At 39.9% G+C, this 18275-nt stretch overlaps 1 protein-coding gene across 7 annotated transcripts in view; it reads right to left on the bottom strand.

Moving 5' to 3' along the window:
* Nucleotides 1–369: 369 nt before the first annotated feature.
* The window catches only part of dock5 (dedicator of cytokinesis 5), a 59062-nt gene continuing 41156 nt past the window's right edge, over nucleotides 370–18275 (bottom strand). For 3 of the 7 annotated variants that reach the window (XM_061815951.1, XM_061815957.1, XM_061815955.1), the window contains 26 exons: nucleotides 18018–18154; nucleotides 16077–16172; nucleotides 15794–15892; nucleotides 15368–15538; nucleotides 15170–15270; nucleotides 13844–13902; nucleotides 13462–13616; nucleotides 13162–13247; nucleotides 12428–12584; nucleotides 12315–12355; nucleotides 12152–12242; nucleotides 11943–12062; nucleotides 11606–11695; nucleotides 11054–11158; nucleotides 10567–10708; nucleotides 9979–10060; nucleotides 9812–9896; nucleotides 9613–9699; nucleotides 9351–9527; nucleotides 3706–3789; nucleotides 3479–3616; nucleotides 3069–3241; nucleotides 2763–2907; nucleotides 2485–2644; nucleotides 2191–2309; nucleotides 370–2093 (listed from right to left, as the gene is read on the bottom strand). In XM_061815951.1, coding sequence (XP_061671935.1) covers nucleotides 1992–2093; nucleotides 2191–2309; nucleotides 2485–2644; nucleotides 2763–2907; nucleotides 3069–3241; nucleotides 3479–3616; nucleotides 3706–3789; nucleotides 9351–9527; nucleotides 9613–9699; nucleotides 9812–9896; nucleotides 9979–10060; nucleotides 10567–10708; nucleotides 11054–11158; nucleotides 11606–11695; nucleotides 11943–12062; nucleotides 12152–12242; nucleotides 12315–12355; nucleotides 12428–12584; nucleotides 13162–13247; nucleotides 13462–13616; nucleotides 13844–13902; nucleotides 15170–15270; nucleotides 15368–15538; nucleotides 15794–15892; nucleotides 16077–16172; nucleotides 18018–18154 — 3002 coding nt within the window. In that variant the 3' untranslated portion in view covers nucleotides 370–1991. Of the gene's footprint in view, nucleotides 2094–2190; nucleotides 2310–2484; nucleotides 2645–2762; nucleotides 2908–3040; nucleotides 3242–3478; nucleotides 3617–3705; nucleotides 3790–9350; nucleotides 9528–9612; nucleotides 9700–9811; nucleotides 9897–9978; nucleotides 10061–10566; nucleotides 10709–11053; nucleotides 11159–11605; nucleotides 11696–11942; nucleotides 12063–12151; nucleotides 12243–12314; nucleotides 12356–12427; nucleotides 12585–13161; nucleotides 13248–13461; nucleotides 13617–13843; nucleotides 13903–15169; nucleotides 15271–15367; nucleotides 15539–15793; nucleotides 15893–16076; nucleotides 16173–18017; nucleotides 18155–18275 lie in introns of those variants that run through there. The other 4 variants (XR_009794467.1, XM_061815953.1, XM_061815952.1 and 1 more) reach the window with 4 other exon arrangements.

Raw genomic sequence — 18275 nt, 5'->3', positions numbered from 1 at the left:
GCTGTAGTGCATGGCGCTACAGTGAAGCAGGGCAACATCTCTGTCTGCATGGGTAAACATCACCTCAAATAGTGATGTGGGGAAAAGTGTTATCCTCTGGCATGAAGCCCGATAGCCCATGAGCAATCCAGATCAGCACAGGGAAGAACAGTCAAACAAGTCCCAACAAATATCCCATTAACGCCTCCCAGCGAACATTCTCGCTCCACAGGAGCTGCTTGCTGATTAGTGTTAGTTTAACTGGCAGCATTTTCTATCACATACATTAATCGTATTTGAAACACATCAGCCTCAGCGCCGCAGACATTCAAATGTTGAATGAAGAACTCTGGCTGGTTTGGTAAGAACGTCAGAGAAAGGAGACAGGTTTAAAAGTTTGGAACAAGTGTTTAATATTATGAATTCAAAATAAACATTAAAAAAACATTTCATGAAAAAATTCATCAAATCTGTCTGCAGGAGAAAATTTTTAATCCTTTCAAAACTACTAAAAATTTCTACCACAATTCAATTTAAATACTGGCAAATGAATTGAAATCCATGCGATGGAGGTAACGTGTGTTTCCATGGCATTGTTTTGGCAATCGAAAGACATTTAAGCATGTACAGCATTATTCAAATACATGATACCCATGATAAACCAGCTCTGTACACACTGGATGTGCAATGCAATACAAATGTTGAAATTCAACAAACAACAATAAGTTAATTTCAGGAATACACATGAAACTCATGGAGACATGAACATAAATCTCAACTTCAAAAAGCATCCATCCATGTTTGTACCGTACAGTGTTTAGGATTCTTCAAAGCAATAGTCTAAAATTTCATTTATGGCCAGAAGTGCAGTGGGGGAGCCGTTTGGCTTTGCATAACTGCAAAAAAAAAAAAAAAAGTAAATAAATATATTAGTATGATATGCTAAAAAATGCATGACTGACACAACTGTAGTTAAACATGCTCTCAATCCAACATTAATGTTGCTGAAATGATAGAAATGACATATATGACATCACAGTATTAAATTACATTCATCCCTCATTTATTGCGGTTTAGGTCCCACGCAATCCCTGCAATAAAGGTGAAATCCGCACAGCAGCAGCCAAGTTTTTCTGGTTACTGTATTTATCCATATTTTAACATTGTGTGAACCTTCCCAGTTACTTATCTTCCCCACACTCCTATTGTACTGTTTTAAACACTTTCTATAGTCTTCAACACGTTTTAAACGCTTAAACAGACAGTAATACAGTGTGTACTGTACACTATGTATATTGTATTCCTCATGATACGAGTTGTTACTAGCTCAGGAGGTCTCCACGTTTTCAGTCAACTGCCACACTAGGTGAAGGGGTCCTGGCTAGTTTGAGTTTTTACTGTATAGACATACTGTAATGTACGGCACAATGTACTGATGTTTTTGAGAAAAAAAAAAATTCTTAATGAAATGTCAAACTATTCCTTTCAGTTAAAAGCACCAACATGATGCTGCCGGGAAGCAAAAAGTTACAGTAGCCACATCATAAACAAACAAGAAATGTGCATCACATTCAAAAATGCCATCCAGTGTTTCTGAAATAGTAAAACTTTAGCTCAAACACCCACACCATGATTGGACATAAAAATTAGAACAACAGTAATATCTACATTGTGATCCCTGCTCATGATAAACCTTAAGTATGTAATACAGCTTTTCCTGTTAAAATATGGAATGCATATAAGCAACGTCAAGCCTTTTCTCTGTGATTAAAATATAATAAAATAAAATACAATTTCATCAAACTTGGTGATACCCAAAATAGTATACTTGAGGGTTGTAAAACAGACCTTTAAAACTAGCGGCTTGGCATCAATTATAACTTGGCAGAAGAAACATCTCAAAGACCCAAAAGTCTTGTAAATACGTGATATACTGTAGATGATCCTGCATCTGTTACTAAGCCAGCCGACAAAAAGAGACACATGAAAGAGGTTTTCTAGTCTGTGTGGCCCTACTGGGGGCTGTGCTCATATGAGGGGAACATGGACCTCCGGGTTTTGGGAGGTGGCGGTGGAGGCTTGGTATCAATTTTCATTGGCAGTGGAGGAATGAACTGCAAGGAAGGAGAGAGTGATGTTATATTTCTGAATATTTTAACGTTTATCTGCCATTAAATATGCATTAGTGGCATTTTCTTTGAGCAGATGCACCTCTGAAGAGAACGCAGCGTTGTCAATTTCATGCGGGTGTTTCTTTGGAGGCATCGGTGGGGGGGTCCCGGGGGTGTCAAAGGCATTGGCATCATTGTCACTGAGCAGTGATGAAAAACCTACCGCATAAGAGACAAAATGAAAGCTATCCAGACGGCATGCATCTGAGAATGTGCATGTGTGAGGCCTAATTTAGGTTTGGGAGCAGAATGCGCTGGCACAAGGTGGATATATTTGGCATGACTGACGGAAAATAAAATTAGGACAGGGTGTGTTGTGTTCTGTGTTCCTTACTCGAACTACGTGGTGTGTGAGGCGTGTGAGGAGAGGCAGGTAGAGGACTGAGAGGGTTGGACATGCTGAGCTGGGACGAGACACCCTGGAACAAGGACAGTGGCAGTCGTCTGTCGCCAAACTGTAAACTCTTGGGCCTCTGCTGCTTCTCCACAGGACTCTGGAATTGCAGTGATAAACAAAGACATGAGCATTTGCATTAAACAGGGAAATTGAGCTTGTCCACAGCTGGATAACAAAATAATATGATGCTGTCAATAATGAACATGAGTATCCACCTCATCTGCATCTGACTGTCTCTCCAGCAGCACCTGGGACTTGCTAACACTCCACTCCTTCCTGTTCTTTCTCGCAATCCTGTTGTCCTCCTCTGAGCGGGACAATACAGAGGTCCTGCGATCGGTGGGGCGGGACAACAAGGAACTGGTCGTGCAAAATGGAGAGGGAGAAAAAGATGCAGAAGGATGAATTAGAAGTGTAGCGATACGACCAAGCAAAACTTCTGAAGAGCCTTGTCCCCATGAGCAAGAAGACTGAAACTGGCAAAGGGACACACACAACATCGAGGGAGTGGATGGACTGACTCTTGGGAGGAAATGGCCGAGGGTCCGTCGGAGAATGTCGAGCCACTGGAGAGGGCTGATGAGGCATTGGAGAGTGTTGAGACAGTGGACATGCGACGCAGCGTGGAGGACAGGATATAGGGCATCACTACTGAGCCCACACGACTCTTCTTTCTCTCTGTGAGCGAGCAAGGCTGGGACATATAAAAAGAATTAAACATCATGAGGGAATGTTGGCAGGAGACGGGCACAGTGATTGGGGTAGGGTGGGAAAGGTGGGGGACAAAGCACTGGGCAAAATGTATTATCCTGGACAAAAAGAATGTACACTGTGCTTTGTACGCGAACAGTGTGATAGGAAAGAAAGAGGGCCAAAGGGACAAGTTGGCATCTTTCTTCTTTTAAAATTGAGTTTGCAGTTGGCAACGCACCAAGGTTATGACGCCATAATGCTTCTCCACTTTCTCCCGAAGGTCCTGGAAGCAAGTAACCAGGCGGTTGTGTAAGGGTTTCAGCTGCTCTGTCGTCTTCTCCCCATGGATGCGAATGCCATCTGCCAAGACAGGGATCTGGAGGGCGAAGTCGGGCACTTTAGGACTTACGCAACATTTTGTGCTTTAAGACCTGTGTCAGTGACAAAGCTAGTGCAAGGATTTACCTGCAGGGCAATGAGATGTTTCAGGACATCAATACGCTCACGGTCTTCTGGGTGTTCGTGGGTGTAGGTGTCAGTAAAAAAGGCCTAGAGAGAGGATGAACCATTTTAAAGTATCTTCAAAATGCACAATTCTAATGTTGCCGCAAGCTACACTAGTTAGACTTCAACATTGTGACAAATGAGCTACAGCAATTCCCCGAACAGAGCAGTCTTGAGGCCACCAAGAACTCATGGTCATTAATTTTTATTGCTGTTAGAAATTAAACATATATTTGAAGTGTATTTACAGAGCAGAGCAGTTGAGCACAAACTTTAGTCTTCCCTCAGCTAAATTTTGACAGAAAAGTGAAGATTTGTTGAGTTGGGTATCTTGTAGGTGGAAAAAACTAAAAATTGATTCAAAAATCAAAACATATATGTGAGCCAGTCAAAAGGTAATGAGTCTAATTTTCCTCTATTGCAAATGAAATCCAATACACACACTCACAGACATAAATCCCAAAAAGTTACTTTTCGATTTAATATCCATTTTTCTCAACACTGACTGTCCATCAATGAACATTTTAACCCACTTTTTTTTTTGAGCATCCTTGTTGGTTATCAGAGATGCTGACCCCTTGCTCCGTCTTTTAAAGATCCAAAATGGTGAAAATCTGAAAAAGTCAGATCAGGTGAGTATGGAGGATGGGTTGTAGTATTCCAGCCAAAGGAACCAAAGACTTCAGAAGCTCTTTTGACTGTCATGCATGTCACTCAAAGCAAGCTATTGCTCTTTGCCTTTGCTCCTGCACACCCACTTTTTTGACTGTAACGTAGCCCACTGCAGCTTCCCTGTACAAATTTTGCATCCATTTGAAAATATTTAGTGGTGTTTCCCGTCCCAAGGTAAGACAGGGTTTGGGCTTCTGATGGGCATCAAACAATGACATCAATTAGCTCCCAGGAAGAGGACAAGCTTAAACAAAACATTAAAAACAAACTTTTAAAGTATTTGAATTACAAACTGTGAACATTTTGGAGAAAAATCCAATTATGACTAGGATGGATTAAATTAGCTCATTCATTTTTGACCCACCCTCAAACTAGTTTTTAATCATTGTTTACACTTTCCAAAGTTTTCTGTTCCAAACTATTAATTAAAAAGTTGTATTGTATTGTACCTTTACTTCATACACTTCACCTTGACCACTTGCACAAGTATACCTGGTCTGTATAGCCATATTGCCTTTATGGACTAATCAGGGGTGGCCAACCTGCGGCTCTCAAGCCGCATGTTACTCTTTGCCTCCTTTCGTGCAGATCTTGTGAAGGCACGAAAGCATATCAAAGTCCTGTTCTGTGTGTGCGTGCGCGCACTTTGCTTCGGTTCATTTCGGTAGGTGGGAGCGCACATTGCTTGAGTTTATTACGGTTGTTACGGGTAATTATGATAACAAGCTCAGCGTGTGTGGCTGTTGTGCGTCGATATGCAAGTGTGGCGGGACTGCGGAGCGTGTCCAGCGAGAGGGTGAGAAGAAGAAAAAAAGTCAGATGGCAACCGGATAAGAGTGGCTTTATTGTTCCCACCACCCAGCTCAGCTGTGCAACAAGAGAAGGGAGTTAAACCTGGGGGGATTTCGGTCTCCCCTGTGTCTCCCAACTACTGTCACGTACCCGCAGCAGGAAAGGTTAGCATGGTATTTTTGTAAAATTGGCATATGCATTGAATTGAAATAGTGTGGATGGTGATGTTTGGAAGAAATATTTTGTCAATTTCGATCTCAAAATGCCAGGGAAAAAGGCACAGGTAAATGAAAATATGTGGTTGAACACAGGATGATGTTTTTGCCAGAGTGGAGAGCTCATGTTTTTTTGTTGTTGAGCGCAACAGCGAACCACTCTGATATTTGTGTCAGACGTTTATTGCATTTCACAGCTTCAAATCTTCACTTCTGGTCACTCTATGCTAACATTGACCTGGAATTTCAAAACAGACTAAACTTTCCAGTCACAAGTTAGTCACTTTGAAAAATCACACAGAAAAGGAAATGCAGTTTAAAAAAAAAAAAAAAAAATGAAGCATCCAGAGACAAATGCTTGCCTCATATCAAGTGTCTTAGAATATTGGAAGGGCCAAAAGCCAAACATTGAAGGGTAATTTATTTTAAAATGCTTCTGTGATGTCGCTGAAATCTTGTCCTGAAAACAAAAATCTTAAATGGTATCAGACCTTCAACTGTCCCACCACACTGTTGAACAGAGAAAACGGACATGCTACTTAGTCGGAGTACTTCAGACCTCCAACTGTGAGTATTTCAGGGAGAGTTGTGACATAGACTTGGTTGAACTGCTAATCTGTCTGTGTGAGAAAGAGGACACAATTTTTATTTTTTCTAATTCCTGGCCTGTGGTCTTGGTCCTCTGTAGGAGTCGATTTTTCTCATCATCATGTTGGTGTGTGACATTTGCAATAAATCTGGCTGAGCAAAGGTATGTGTGTGAGGAAGGGATGATATCCACGTGTATGATGTGGCTTTCAGTAAAAAAATGTGGCTCTTCGTTTCAGACTGGTTGCCCCCCCTTGCTGACTAACTCATGCCAAGCTGAGACCACATGACTTTTTGCTGCATTCATGACTGTCTGTCGCGACTGGTATGTCAGCTTACTCAACATAAAATCATTTGGTGTCTTGAACTGGGCGAGTGGGAACACCAAGACTGCCAACCAATAGAAATTCACTTCCAAAACAATTTGTACAATGATTATTGTCATTTAATAAGATAAAACTAATTCTGCATACTGTTCACTTGCACAACATAATCATCACTCTATAATCATAATAGTTAGTTAAATATGGCTTCAATATTTATTTTAATGTTTTTACCTTGACATAGTGCTGCAGTTGCAGCACGAATCAAAGTACATGACATTTCAATGTACCAATGTCGAAAATGTCTGTCTATAGATTAATTTCCTTTGATAAATTCTGTTTTCAACCTTGGTTTAAACAAAAAATGCCCATTAACTCAGATCAATCACATCTCAAGTCAATTAAAACTTTGCACTCCATTTACCAACAAAACAACATGCTTAATTGGGTATTCCTATATCCACTATTGCATCTGATATGATGGTCATTTGTCCATTACGGGACTAAGAAAGTTCATTTTATATAATAAAAATATTTATCTTCTTCTTTTGCTTTCGGCTGGTCCCGTTAGGGGTCGCCACAGCATGTGATTTTTTTCCATCTAAGCCCATCTTGTACATCTTCCTCTCTAACACCCACTGTCCTCATGACTTCCCTCACAACATCCATCAACCTTTTCTTTGGTCTTCCTCTCGCTTTTTTGCCTGGCAGCTGCATCCTCAGCACCATTCTACCAATATACTCACTCTCTCGCCTCTGAACATGTCCAAAACATCGAAGTCTGCTCTCTCTCACCTTGTCTCCAAAACATCCAATTTTGGCTGTCCGTCTAATGAGCTCATTTCTAATCCTACCCAACCTGTTCACTCCAAGCGAGAACCTCAACATCTTCATTTCTGCTACCTCCAGCTCTGCTTCATGTTGTTTCTTCAGTGCCACCGTCTCTAATCCGTACATCATAGCTGGCCTCACCACTGTTTTATAAACCTTTCCTGCAGATCACAATATCACCGAACATCATGGTCCAAGGGGATTCCAGTCGAACCTCATCTTCAGCCTATCCATTACTACTGCAATCAGGAAAGGGCTCAGAGCTGATCCCTGATGCAGTCCCACCTCCACCTTAAATTCATCTGTCACACCTACGGCACACCTCACCACTGTTCTGCTGCCCTCATACATGTCCTTTACTATTCTAACATATTTCTCCGCTACACCAGACTTACGCATGCTGTACCACAGTTCCTCTCTTGAAACTTTGTCATAGGCTTTCTCTATATCCACAAACAATGTAGGTTCTTCTGCGCTTCCCTGTACTTTTCCACAGTCATCCACCAAATCTCCTTCTCCCCTTTCCTACCAGAAGTCACCCCAAGTACTCTCGTGCATGCCTCTCTGAGTACCTTGGCAGTAGTATTCCAGTCTTGCGGGAGCTCTTCCTGTCCATCTAGAGCCTGTCTCACCTCTTTCTGAAAGGCCACACAACATTCTTCCTTTCTCAACTTCCATCACATGATTCTCTGCACTACCCTGTCTTCTTAAACGACCAAAATATTAATTCGTAATAATATACTTTTTATCTGACCCCGTGCTCAGATCACGTCCCCAGGATTCCTTTCTGGTTCAGAAACTGTAATTACTTTACATTTTTTTCTCTAGACCCACAATAATTGATTGGCTTGTTATTTTGTTGGTCAAAATTACTCTGCTATAACGCGGTTGCCCTAACCCTAACCAGACCTATTTGGTAAGTGCATCATATCACGCAATCACTTATTTTTGTGACTTCACGACACGATAGCTAAACAATTACATCATGTTTTTCCGCATTTTTCTACCCATTCCTCACCCTCCCTTTGTGATAATTTAAACGATAAGTGTAAGAAGCGCAGTAAGAAGTGGAGTTTATTTATTACCATGGAGGCAATGACTCGAGACTTAAGGCCTCTTTCAACTCCGGTGGTTGCACGGCCGACAGTACCCACATTGAATCGTGACAGAAGCATTGGGATGCGCGGCCCCTGTGCAGCACTGGACGTGTACAGGCCACAAATTGCCACCACATGCAAAATGTTGCAGAGCTTTCACATGATCCATGGTCCATTTTAGTCACATAATGTGATGACATATTCAGCGTTCCCCTTGGTTCCACATAACACGTACGCCACCACCTCCTCGATGAATTTTGTAGTATAATTACACATATCTGGTCATCTAGTTCCACTTGTTCTAGCAGACATTGTTCCATGCTCGCCATTGTTGGTATGCTGTTCCTTGTTCCAGATAAAAAAGGAAAAACAGCTACCAGAAATGAACATACAATGTAGAGGAAATTTGATCCCGTGGTGTCCTGGCCAATACCAGCTGTAATGACACCCCTGATTTGGAGGAGAACTGCTGGACATTTTCAAAATAGGACACGTGGGTTGAAGCCTTTACAATGCATTGAAACCTGATGCAAAGAGAACTATCACCTACACAGGCGCTCAGTAGAGAAAAAGCCTGTACAGTACGTCATTTACAGGCCTAACCAAACCAGCAGACCAAACCAAACCGTCATGTATGTCGGAGTTGGGGTATGTCGGTCAATATCTAGAAAAAAATCGTAGGGCCACGTAGGATACGACACACTGCAAGAAAAAGGAAATATTATTTTGACACACCGGACTTTCCGTGTTGGAATTAGATACCCGCTCTGGAATCGTGGATAATGTTAGACTAAACAAGGTGAGGTTGCTTGGTCAAGGAATCAGAAAAACAATCGACCACAAAAGCTCACGTGTTTGTCGGGCCAAAATGGGCTACAATCATGTAATCTGAGTTTAGCATGACTTGTCATTTGTGTAACTTGGCATATTATATTTAGCAGCAAAAGATTTCCAACCTAAATTATCTTTAGCACATTTTCCCAGGGATAAATTCTGATTCCAGACACAGAAAAAAAAAAAAAATCACAACGCATACGGTGAGCAGTGGAACAGTAAAAAGTGTGACCTGGTAGAAGAGAGCCTCAAACCTTCTCGTAGTTGGAGAAGCCACCCATGACGGCGGGATCAACGATGCCGCTGAGCATCATGGACAGCGGGTTGATGGACAATGAGCGATCACAAGCTTGCTGCTGCACCAGGTTACTCAACTTTTCATTGGCCATCTCCATGGTCTCAATGGCATTATCCAAGGGACTAATCTCCTCCTGCACATCATGAGTGTTTTGGAAAGAAGTCACGTTTAGAGGAATTTTAATTTGTATTGGAAAACAATTTGAAGCAGCTTCTTACCACAGAGACTGATTTGACTTCAAACCATTTCAGGATACCAGGGAAGCGATAGGCAGCAATGTAAGTGGTTCTCTCGATCCACATAGTCTGCAGGGAGCATTTCAATTGTGAGTTATGTTCAAACATGGTTATTGATATATTTTGGAACTATTTCAGACACGTGAGTTCAAATCTATCAAGAACTTTAAAAGACACTTACTGCAAACTCATTTTCTGGATCCTTTTCACCTTTTCTGAAGGGCCTAGAATACTGGAATTGATCCACTTCATTAGTTCGATAATAACTGCAAAAATAGAGAGTCGGTGATTGAGTGGATAGACCTTGAATTACAAATTTCCATGTAGTTTAAAAGAACTATTAATCACTTTAATATCTGCTCTGGAACACCCTTGTCTTTAAACTGGTGTGGCACAGTGAGGACTGGCTTGACAGTAAAACACTGGATGTCTAAATTTTAGCTAAGGACAAGTAGTACTGTGAAAGGATGGTCAAATTGTAAATGTAAAGAATGTTTTTTAAACAAAAAGTTTGTGGTTTGACTGATAATTCAGTATAATATAATCCCGCAAGTACCCCCACTGTCACACATTAAAACCCATGGAAATATTTCCTTTATGACGGCTGTTGTATGTCTCCATGTGCCTTGCAATTAGCTGGCAACCAGTTCAGGGTGTACCCTGCCTTCTGCCTGTTGACTCCCACGACCCTTGTGAGGATTAGCGGCTAAGAAAATGGATGGATAGATGACAAACAATATAGGACATTTTGTCCGTGACAAAAAAAAAAAACACGGGAGGAATGACTTTTGGTTTACCTGAGGTTTCATAGCAAATTACAATACTGTTTCTCCAACAAGGTTCTAATTTGTCAAAAAGAGCTGCCAAGGAATTATTGTAGGCAGACTTTTTGAACCCACCAAATGACCTTTATAGTTTTTCGAAATTCAAGGATACACTGCCCGGAAGAGTTGCAGATGTTGTCTCCAGGGGGCGCTGTGCTTGTCATGCGGACAGCGTTTGGGAACTGAGAGAGGAGCTTTGAACTGAAGTCTTCAAGCCACTCATACTCTTTGCCTCTGTAGATGAACATCTTGTTCTGGAATACAAAAAGTGTATTACTAAATGACTAATCAAACTACTATCTCCATTTGTAAATGCATCTTCACCAAAATGTTATTAGTTTTAATGAAAAGCTGCTACATTTTTTTGACAAGTCAGTCTAAGGCCATCAAAAATACCTCACCTTTGGAAAAAAGCTTCTGTAGTATTTGGATGTGCATTCTTGCAAAGCTTCAGAAAGACTGAAGTCATTGCGACATTGAATCATCAAATAGTTGTGAACATAAAAGTATTATCTTAAAAATGTTTGAAAAAAAATAGTTCATTGAATAAGTAAAGTTGTATGTTTCTTTATTTATTGAAATGTGCAATCATTTCTTACCCTGAGGAAAGTAGGGAATCCAAGACCGTAATATCCGACAGCAAAGTACTCTGGCTGTGGTCGCATGGCATGCATTATTTTTTCATATAACTCTGCTTGTTTTTTCTGCAAGAGAAAACAAAAATGTTGACATACTCTATGTATGTAGGTGTCCATTTATATTTAACGAAAAAATTGTTAATGATACAAAAGTCTTGATAAAAAGATTTCAACATTTTTCTTACTTTTATTAGCCAATGAGTTATACAAAACACCATTGGACCACAATTCCACAAAATTGCTAATACTGATACATCTTCTTACTAGCGTTCTTAAAATATATCATCCACATGTGCACACACATTGCTTCAAGGTCCTTGAGTGTTTTTTAAGTAATTGCACTCAGCCCCTCTGGGAGCTTTGCACATTTCCACAATTATTCATCAGACACATTTACAATGTAAAGGGAATTAAATAAATTAAAAGACATTTACTATTTTGTGATTCCTTGTGCGTTGAGGTTTTTGTTCTTGTTGTTCAGGGCAGAAATGTAATGCACATGCAAGTTCTTACCAGCAGCTGGCTGAGCTCCATGAAGTCAAACATGTGACTCTCATGCATCTGGGCCAGCTCCTTGCCCAGTTCAATGGCCTTCTCCCACATCTGGGAAGATATACATCACTCAGATCAGAGGTACAAATACAAGGGTGAAAAGTGGACCTCAAGCACCAAATGTTGATAAGCAGCAACGTTTAATATTTGTACAGTGACAACAAAGAAAGTTGAAGAATACAGTATATGTGAAATATTTGAACTTGTGTTCCACATATTTCTTCAAGGAATTTATGCATTATTAAAAAAAAATAATTATTTGTGACATAAGCACAGTCATAGAACTGCCAATGCTCACCTTTCCTTTGTCCAAATAACATATGATCTCCTGGAAAAGTCTCTCTTTCAACTCCTGTTGTGTCCATACATGTTTTCCATCTCGAGGAATCAGATGTGGTGCACAGGTTTTGTCAGACCACTGGTACACATTCCGTAGATCCGATACGTAAATAAGAACAACATTTTAACATGTTAAAAATAAAATCAGAATATGCTGTATTTACATACCTCAAGTAGTTCGGCATGTAGCAGCAGAGTGTAGGAGGCCTCTGTGTAATTTTCACAGTCCAGGTGTAAATCCCGCAGTTTGTACAAGTACCTAGTTATAAGAACGCATCAGTAAGGAGGACGTCATCAAAAATTCAGAAGTCAACAGCGCTGCTTGACATACCGGATATAAATGTCCTCTCTCTTTTTTTCCTTGTAGAAATTCTGATGGAGAAAAAAAAAACATTTGTTAAAAAACTGCTTAGGTCTCTTTATGTGCACAGGACCAGGCTGTACCAGCACATTGACAGTGCAGCTCATGCGATGTTCAGGACTTTCATCATGGGTGATGGTGCGGTATGCCAGGAGATTCTCCAGGAGGCTGCTCAGCAAAATCGCCAGCTCCTCGCCGGACTGAGACAGGTATCTGTGGCGTCTGCAGTGCTCCAGTAACCTGTGAGTTTAGACAGCCTTTCACTAGACAGTGTATAAGAAGATAACCGTTGTCTGACAAATTGGCAATCGCTTAGATCAGTAAAGTCGGTCATTTTTGTCATGGGCCACATTGTAGTTTACGATTTCCCTCAGAAGCACCCCATGATTGCAAAATCATGAAAGTCTTTCACCTCATCATATTTAGACATGAAATTTACTAGTTTTGGAATCAGAAATCAAAGGTCATGGGTTTTTCAACTATTGTTGATGTTTGGTCACACAAAAACGCTTGCAATAATTTATGACAATTTGAAATTTTGGTCCAGACAAAAATCATGGAAGTTGATACACATGATTTGCCTTCACGGGTCATATGAAATCATGCATCGGGCCAGATCTGGGCCCCAGGCCTTGAGTTTGACACCTGTGTCTTGGATGGATACTTGGAGATTGCCTTGACCTTTAGGCTCCCTAAGAACTTTTACTAAATTAAAATCAAGACAAAATATAAAGAATTTCAGATCAAATCTATCTACACTACAGAAGATCTGATAGCAAAGACATATTTTTATATTCGGATAAATTACAAAAATTACGTTTTCTCCAGCAGGACTTTGTATTGCTCATCTCCTCTACCTCCTTCAACTTCTTGATCCAGTTTTGTTATCAGCTCATTTTCAAACTGAAAAGAAATGCAATAATGAGTAAGTTAGACAGTTCTTGTAGTTTTCTTGATGAACTTTTTTGGTAAAAGCTAAACTATTTTCTGCAGTATTTGTTCTGAAAAAAAGCATGCACCAAAAAGGTGGGTGAATGCAGGCACTGAAACAGTCAAATAGACAAAACAAATAACTGATGACATTAAAAGAAAACACTTAGTGCATAGGAGATTGTACCATTTCAAATGTACGCCCGGAGCTGAAATTGTGCTCACACTGCATCATATCGAAGAAAATGGGAATTGTGGCTTTCCTCAGCTCAGACTCAGGCACCAGAGTGACCTCCAAAATAGGTCCGACCATGGCTGGAATGAACTTCATTTTATGGGGGCCTGCAGGACAACAAGAGTACCGCTTAGAAGAATATGATTATGATTTGAGAAGGCCATAAACTGTAGCTTCATCTAACAGCAAACAAGGGCAATCTAATAATACTGCAAACAAAACAGTACAGTAAAACTGAACAATAAAAATATTGTCGTTATTCTCTCTGTACGAAATGAACAATGTCACAAACACCAATGATAAAAAATACTTTTGATGGTAATAAAATACTTACCAAGATTGTACCACATATCTCTGATCTTAAAGCCAACGGTCTTCCTCATATCACCATATCTGTAGCAAATGTAAATAAGTTTAGCAGATATTTTCCTTATTAAAGCTAGAAATTCAATCCAAACTAATTTGTACTCTGTAGGATATTTTGGATTGGACTGTGCATTTCAATACATACTTTCTGAATATATGAAGACAAAATTGAAGTGTAGTTCCTCAACTGTGGTTGAGTTTGTCAATCAGATATTTATCAACAATTAAACAATTAAACAATTAAACATTTGTCAAAATTAGAAAAAAAAATACTATTCTTGACAAATATGGAATTCTGAGTGGGTGTTCGAAATGTACTCCACTCTCAAAAAGAATAGTGAAGAAATCCTTTATTTTTGCTATGGGCCTACTGTAGACTGAAAACATAGGTTTGACATCAAAAGAATAATATGAGACAACACATTAACATTCCATCTTTTATTTTAAGGTATGTACAGTTACATTTAATCACAAATGAGAAGATGTTTTTGTAAAAAAAAAAAAAAACATTTTATGTGTGTAAATGAACTGGATGAGCTGGACTTAAAAGAAATGTAATAGAAAATAATGTAATACATTTGCAGTATTGCTGTCTTCTAGAACCTTTGCAGTTTGGAATATGCATTTTGTTTCTTAAACTTTGAATTATTTCAATGACCACTGGGGATTTATATCGCTTACCCCAGTCACAACAATTTTGTCCATGTGTAAACAAGCTACCATGCTGACCTCTAGTTTCAAATCAGTGGAGGAAGAAGGAAAAAAAAAATGAAAAAAAATCGCTTGAATATACTTAAACATGTAAATTGATTGCACATAATTAAAAAGATGTAAGCTTGAATTTTTTTTTACCAATCTCAGAAAACTATATAATTTTACCACATTTTAATCGTGTGCAACCGATGTATAGTACATGTTCAGATCAAATAAATTCAAAGGACACATTTTTCAGTGTACTGATGTCAAACCCGAATGTTTTCCGCAAAAAAATAAATGCCTTTTCTAACTTTTACAATACATTTTAAGGGACAATGTGAACATGTCACAAAAAAACATATTTTAAATGATATTTCTTGCACTGCACCCTGTTTTGATAGTACTTTATTTTTTTTTCTTTCTTCATTTTTAATGTTTATTTCTTTGTTTTTAAATGATGTTAATCATGTAAAGAATGTTGTGTATGAAATATAAATACATTTTCGTTTCTTGCTTTGCTGATACTCTCAGTTGGAGAAAATCAAATGCATCATGGATGGGACACATTCATTTATTGCATAAATACAAAAAAACTCACTTGTTTAGTATCTTGTTGCGCTTCTCTTGAGAGAAAGATTCAAGTTGCAGTGTCTTATGGGTGAGGAATGCCACAGTCAAATGAAAGTAGCTATTCCACAGCTGTGATGGGTGCATAGATTTAAAATATGAATCTGTTAAATGTGACCAATGATGAGTTTCTGTTTGATTAATACAGCGGGGGAAAAACAAAGCTCACCTGGAGTTCAAAATGTGCTTGGTCTAAGAAATACATATTGAGGACATCAGAATACTGGTTGATGGCCCTCAGGAAGACTTGCATCTGCACCAGGTTCATAATCATCCAGTCAGCAGGGAAGACCTTCCCCATGAGGTCCTTGAACATGATGAATGTCTCCATCAGGAAGTCCTGATGATAGGAGAAGCTTCATTGTAAATGCCAGTTGGAGAGAAGTTAAATACAAATGGCAGCATTGCTGCATGTCACGTTCTGATCAATAGAAGCCCACCAACATCGTAGCATTCCTATCAATTGAATGATATGTTCAGAATCAATATTCTCTATAGAGTAGAAAGTGGCATGGGCAGTTAAATATCCATTATTGATGGATTGTTTCAAGATGAGGCGCACAGATGCTAACAAGGGCAGTATCATCACACTTACAATGATATCCTGTCTCGTCTTAAAGGTGCCGATATAATGGGCATAATGCATGTCATCCATCTGCTTCAGGATAGCCGTCATGCAGGACAAATAGTGGCCCTGTCAAAGAGATGGTGATTTCTTATATTGCATTAATTCACAATAATTCCCCAGCTCACACAAAACATTCTGAGCACCTCTTGTTCGTCTTATTATTTTCCCCTTTATCAAAACAGAATTCAGTCTCATTAATGTCCGCAATTGCTGAGGACATACTCTATTTCGGCAATAACATCATACTTACAATGAGGGGGGAAGATCTGTCCATGCCTATGACAGTGCGGTTAACCCTGCGAAGGAGGCGTTCCATGATCAGCTGAACGTGCTCTCTGGTTGGACCCTACACAAACGCAATCATATGCGCAATATTACAGAAGTATTACCGGTAATTTAGTGAAAATTGCTGTGGTAAAGTACTTAAATTCAGTAATGTGAGATGTGTAATATCTCAAACTATCCATGATGAACACAATAAGTTTAACTTACTTCAAGCGAAAATGTGTTGGAAAAAACACAAATGAAAAAAGAGATGGTCTATACAAAACAAAAATGGAAACTGGCTAGTTAGAAGAGGATGATAATGATCAAACATTGAACTTTTAGTAGAGTTCACCCAAATTAGAAATTCTAATTCCCTCAGACATTGTAAGGGGAAACAGAGAGAAAACCCTGCATTTTTTTGTAGGAACAATTAGCAAAAGAATCCATCTATTGATCCATCTTCCGTTTGTCTATGTTCAGTCTGAGGGAGAAGTTAATTCCCTCTCCCCTGACCTTTTTTTTTTGTGTGTCTGTTTGGGTATTAGGTCAAGCAGATGGAATGTCCGTATCCTTTTTATGCTGGAAAAGTTTTACTCTGTCACAGTGAACTTTTTAAGATGCCGCTGTGGTTTCTTGGGATTATAATGGATATTTATTGAGAATCAGAGTCGACCAGCAGAACGGAACAAAGTTTCAAGAGGAGAGTGAAAAAGGAAGACAAAAGACAAAGCACTAATTGTCAACAAGATGAGAAAAGTAAATAAATCCAGAACACTGGTTCCCAAACCTTCTTCACAATATCCGCCTGCATTTGGAAATGAAATTATTTTCATCATCATCTTCATTTCAACCCCCCGCCAACCCGCAATGCATACAACCAGTTCCCACGCAGCCCTCTTGCATTTTGGAAAAGGAGGAGAGATTGGGGCGCCTGACAAGGAAATGATAAGGGGTGGCAAAGGGAGCAGCTGCAGGGTATGAGAGGAAGTCCCAACACAAACCAGTCATCGAACCAGGGGGGCCCAGACGAGCTCAGTGAGTGATTTAGAGGCATGGCTCCTCCCGGACCGACGCTGGGATATGGTCAAAATTTTGCTAGAAGTGAGAGTCCAAACTTCAGACAGGGGAGTCTGCCAAACATTCACAACAGACCCTCACATTACGTTACGAGTCTGACAGATGTGACTTCCTGACATGGTGTTCAAAAATCTAATAAAGATTGTAGGCAGACGTCATCCCTCCCAAACAGGACAGTCCACATATGCTGGGCACTGCCCACAGGAGCATTAAAACTTCTCAAATCCCCAAGCAGAAAAGGAAGTCACCAGCAGGCGTGCTCGACAGCTCCCCCTCCAATGACTTCTGAAAGCTTTGGTACTCTGAACTGCTGTTTGATGGATCGGCACAAACAATAGTTAAAAAACCCCAACCTCCACCTGAATGCAGAGAGGCCTACACTTTTATCCACCGATGTAAACCCCAACCATACAGATGCTAAGCTTGAGGGCAATAAATTGAGCTTTAGCTTGGACTGTCGAGGCCACCACTCATCTCACATTGCAACTGAGCCCCTGGCTCTCTTCCTTGAGTGGAAAGACCATTGGAGAGAGCAATATAATAACAAAACTACATACATTTGTTATGTGTATGTAAATGCTTCTCGGTCAGTATTCAATCATAATTTTCAAACACACAAGAGCATTGGTATAAATGTTTGCCTCTCTGCATTCACATGGACTTGTGTGTATGAACAGCATATGCACCAAATCTGCAGTATTTTGCCTATTTAGGTTTTTCTTTAAATGTGTCATCTGTATATCTATTAACCCAGACCATGTGCGCCTGTAATCTTGTTTTGACAAGATGCTTCTGTAATTGTATCCTGAGGTGCCCGCTATTTAGATCTGTTAGTGTGACTACTTACCACATCCTTGCGATCCAGAATATCCAACATCGTGCTAAGCAGCTGGACACAGGCCTCATAGTCGGGTTTACTCGAGTGATCATCCAGCTGCCCACTCAGCTGGTCATTGACAAGAGGCAGAAGCACATCTCGACAATCTATGGAAACAAAGCGGGGAAATGTGGTCACAGGATAACATGCATAATTTCTAGTCCCTGTAGGGGCTGTGACAAAGCTCTATATGAGCGTGAGGCAGTGATTTCTGTTTTCATTGCATCT

This window comes from Syngnathoides biaculeatus, chromosome 4 (genome assembly GCF_019802595.1).
Source record: "Syngnathoides biaculeatus isolate LvHL_M chromosome 4, ASM1980259v1, whole genome shotgun sequence".
Lineage (NCBI taxonomy): Eukaryota > Metazoa > Chordata > Actinopteri > Syngnathiformes > Syngnathidae > Syngnathoides > Syngnathoides biaculeatus.
Note: the sequence above shows the minus strand (reverse complement) of the source record. Positions and strands in the feature narration are given on the sequence as shown.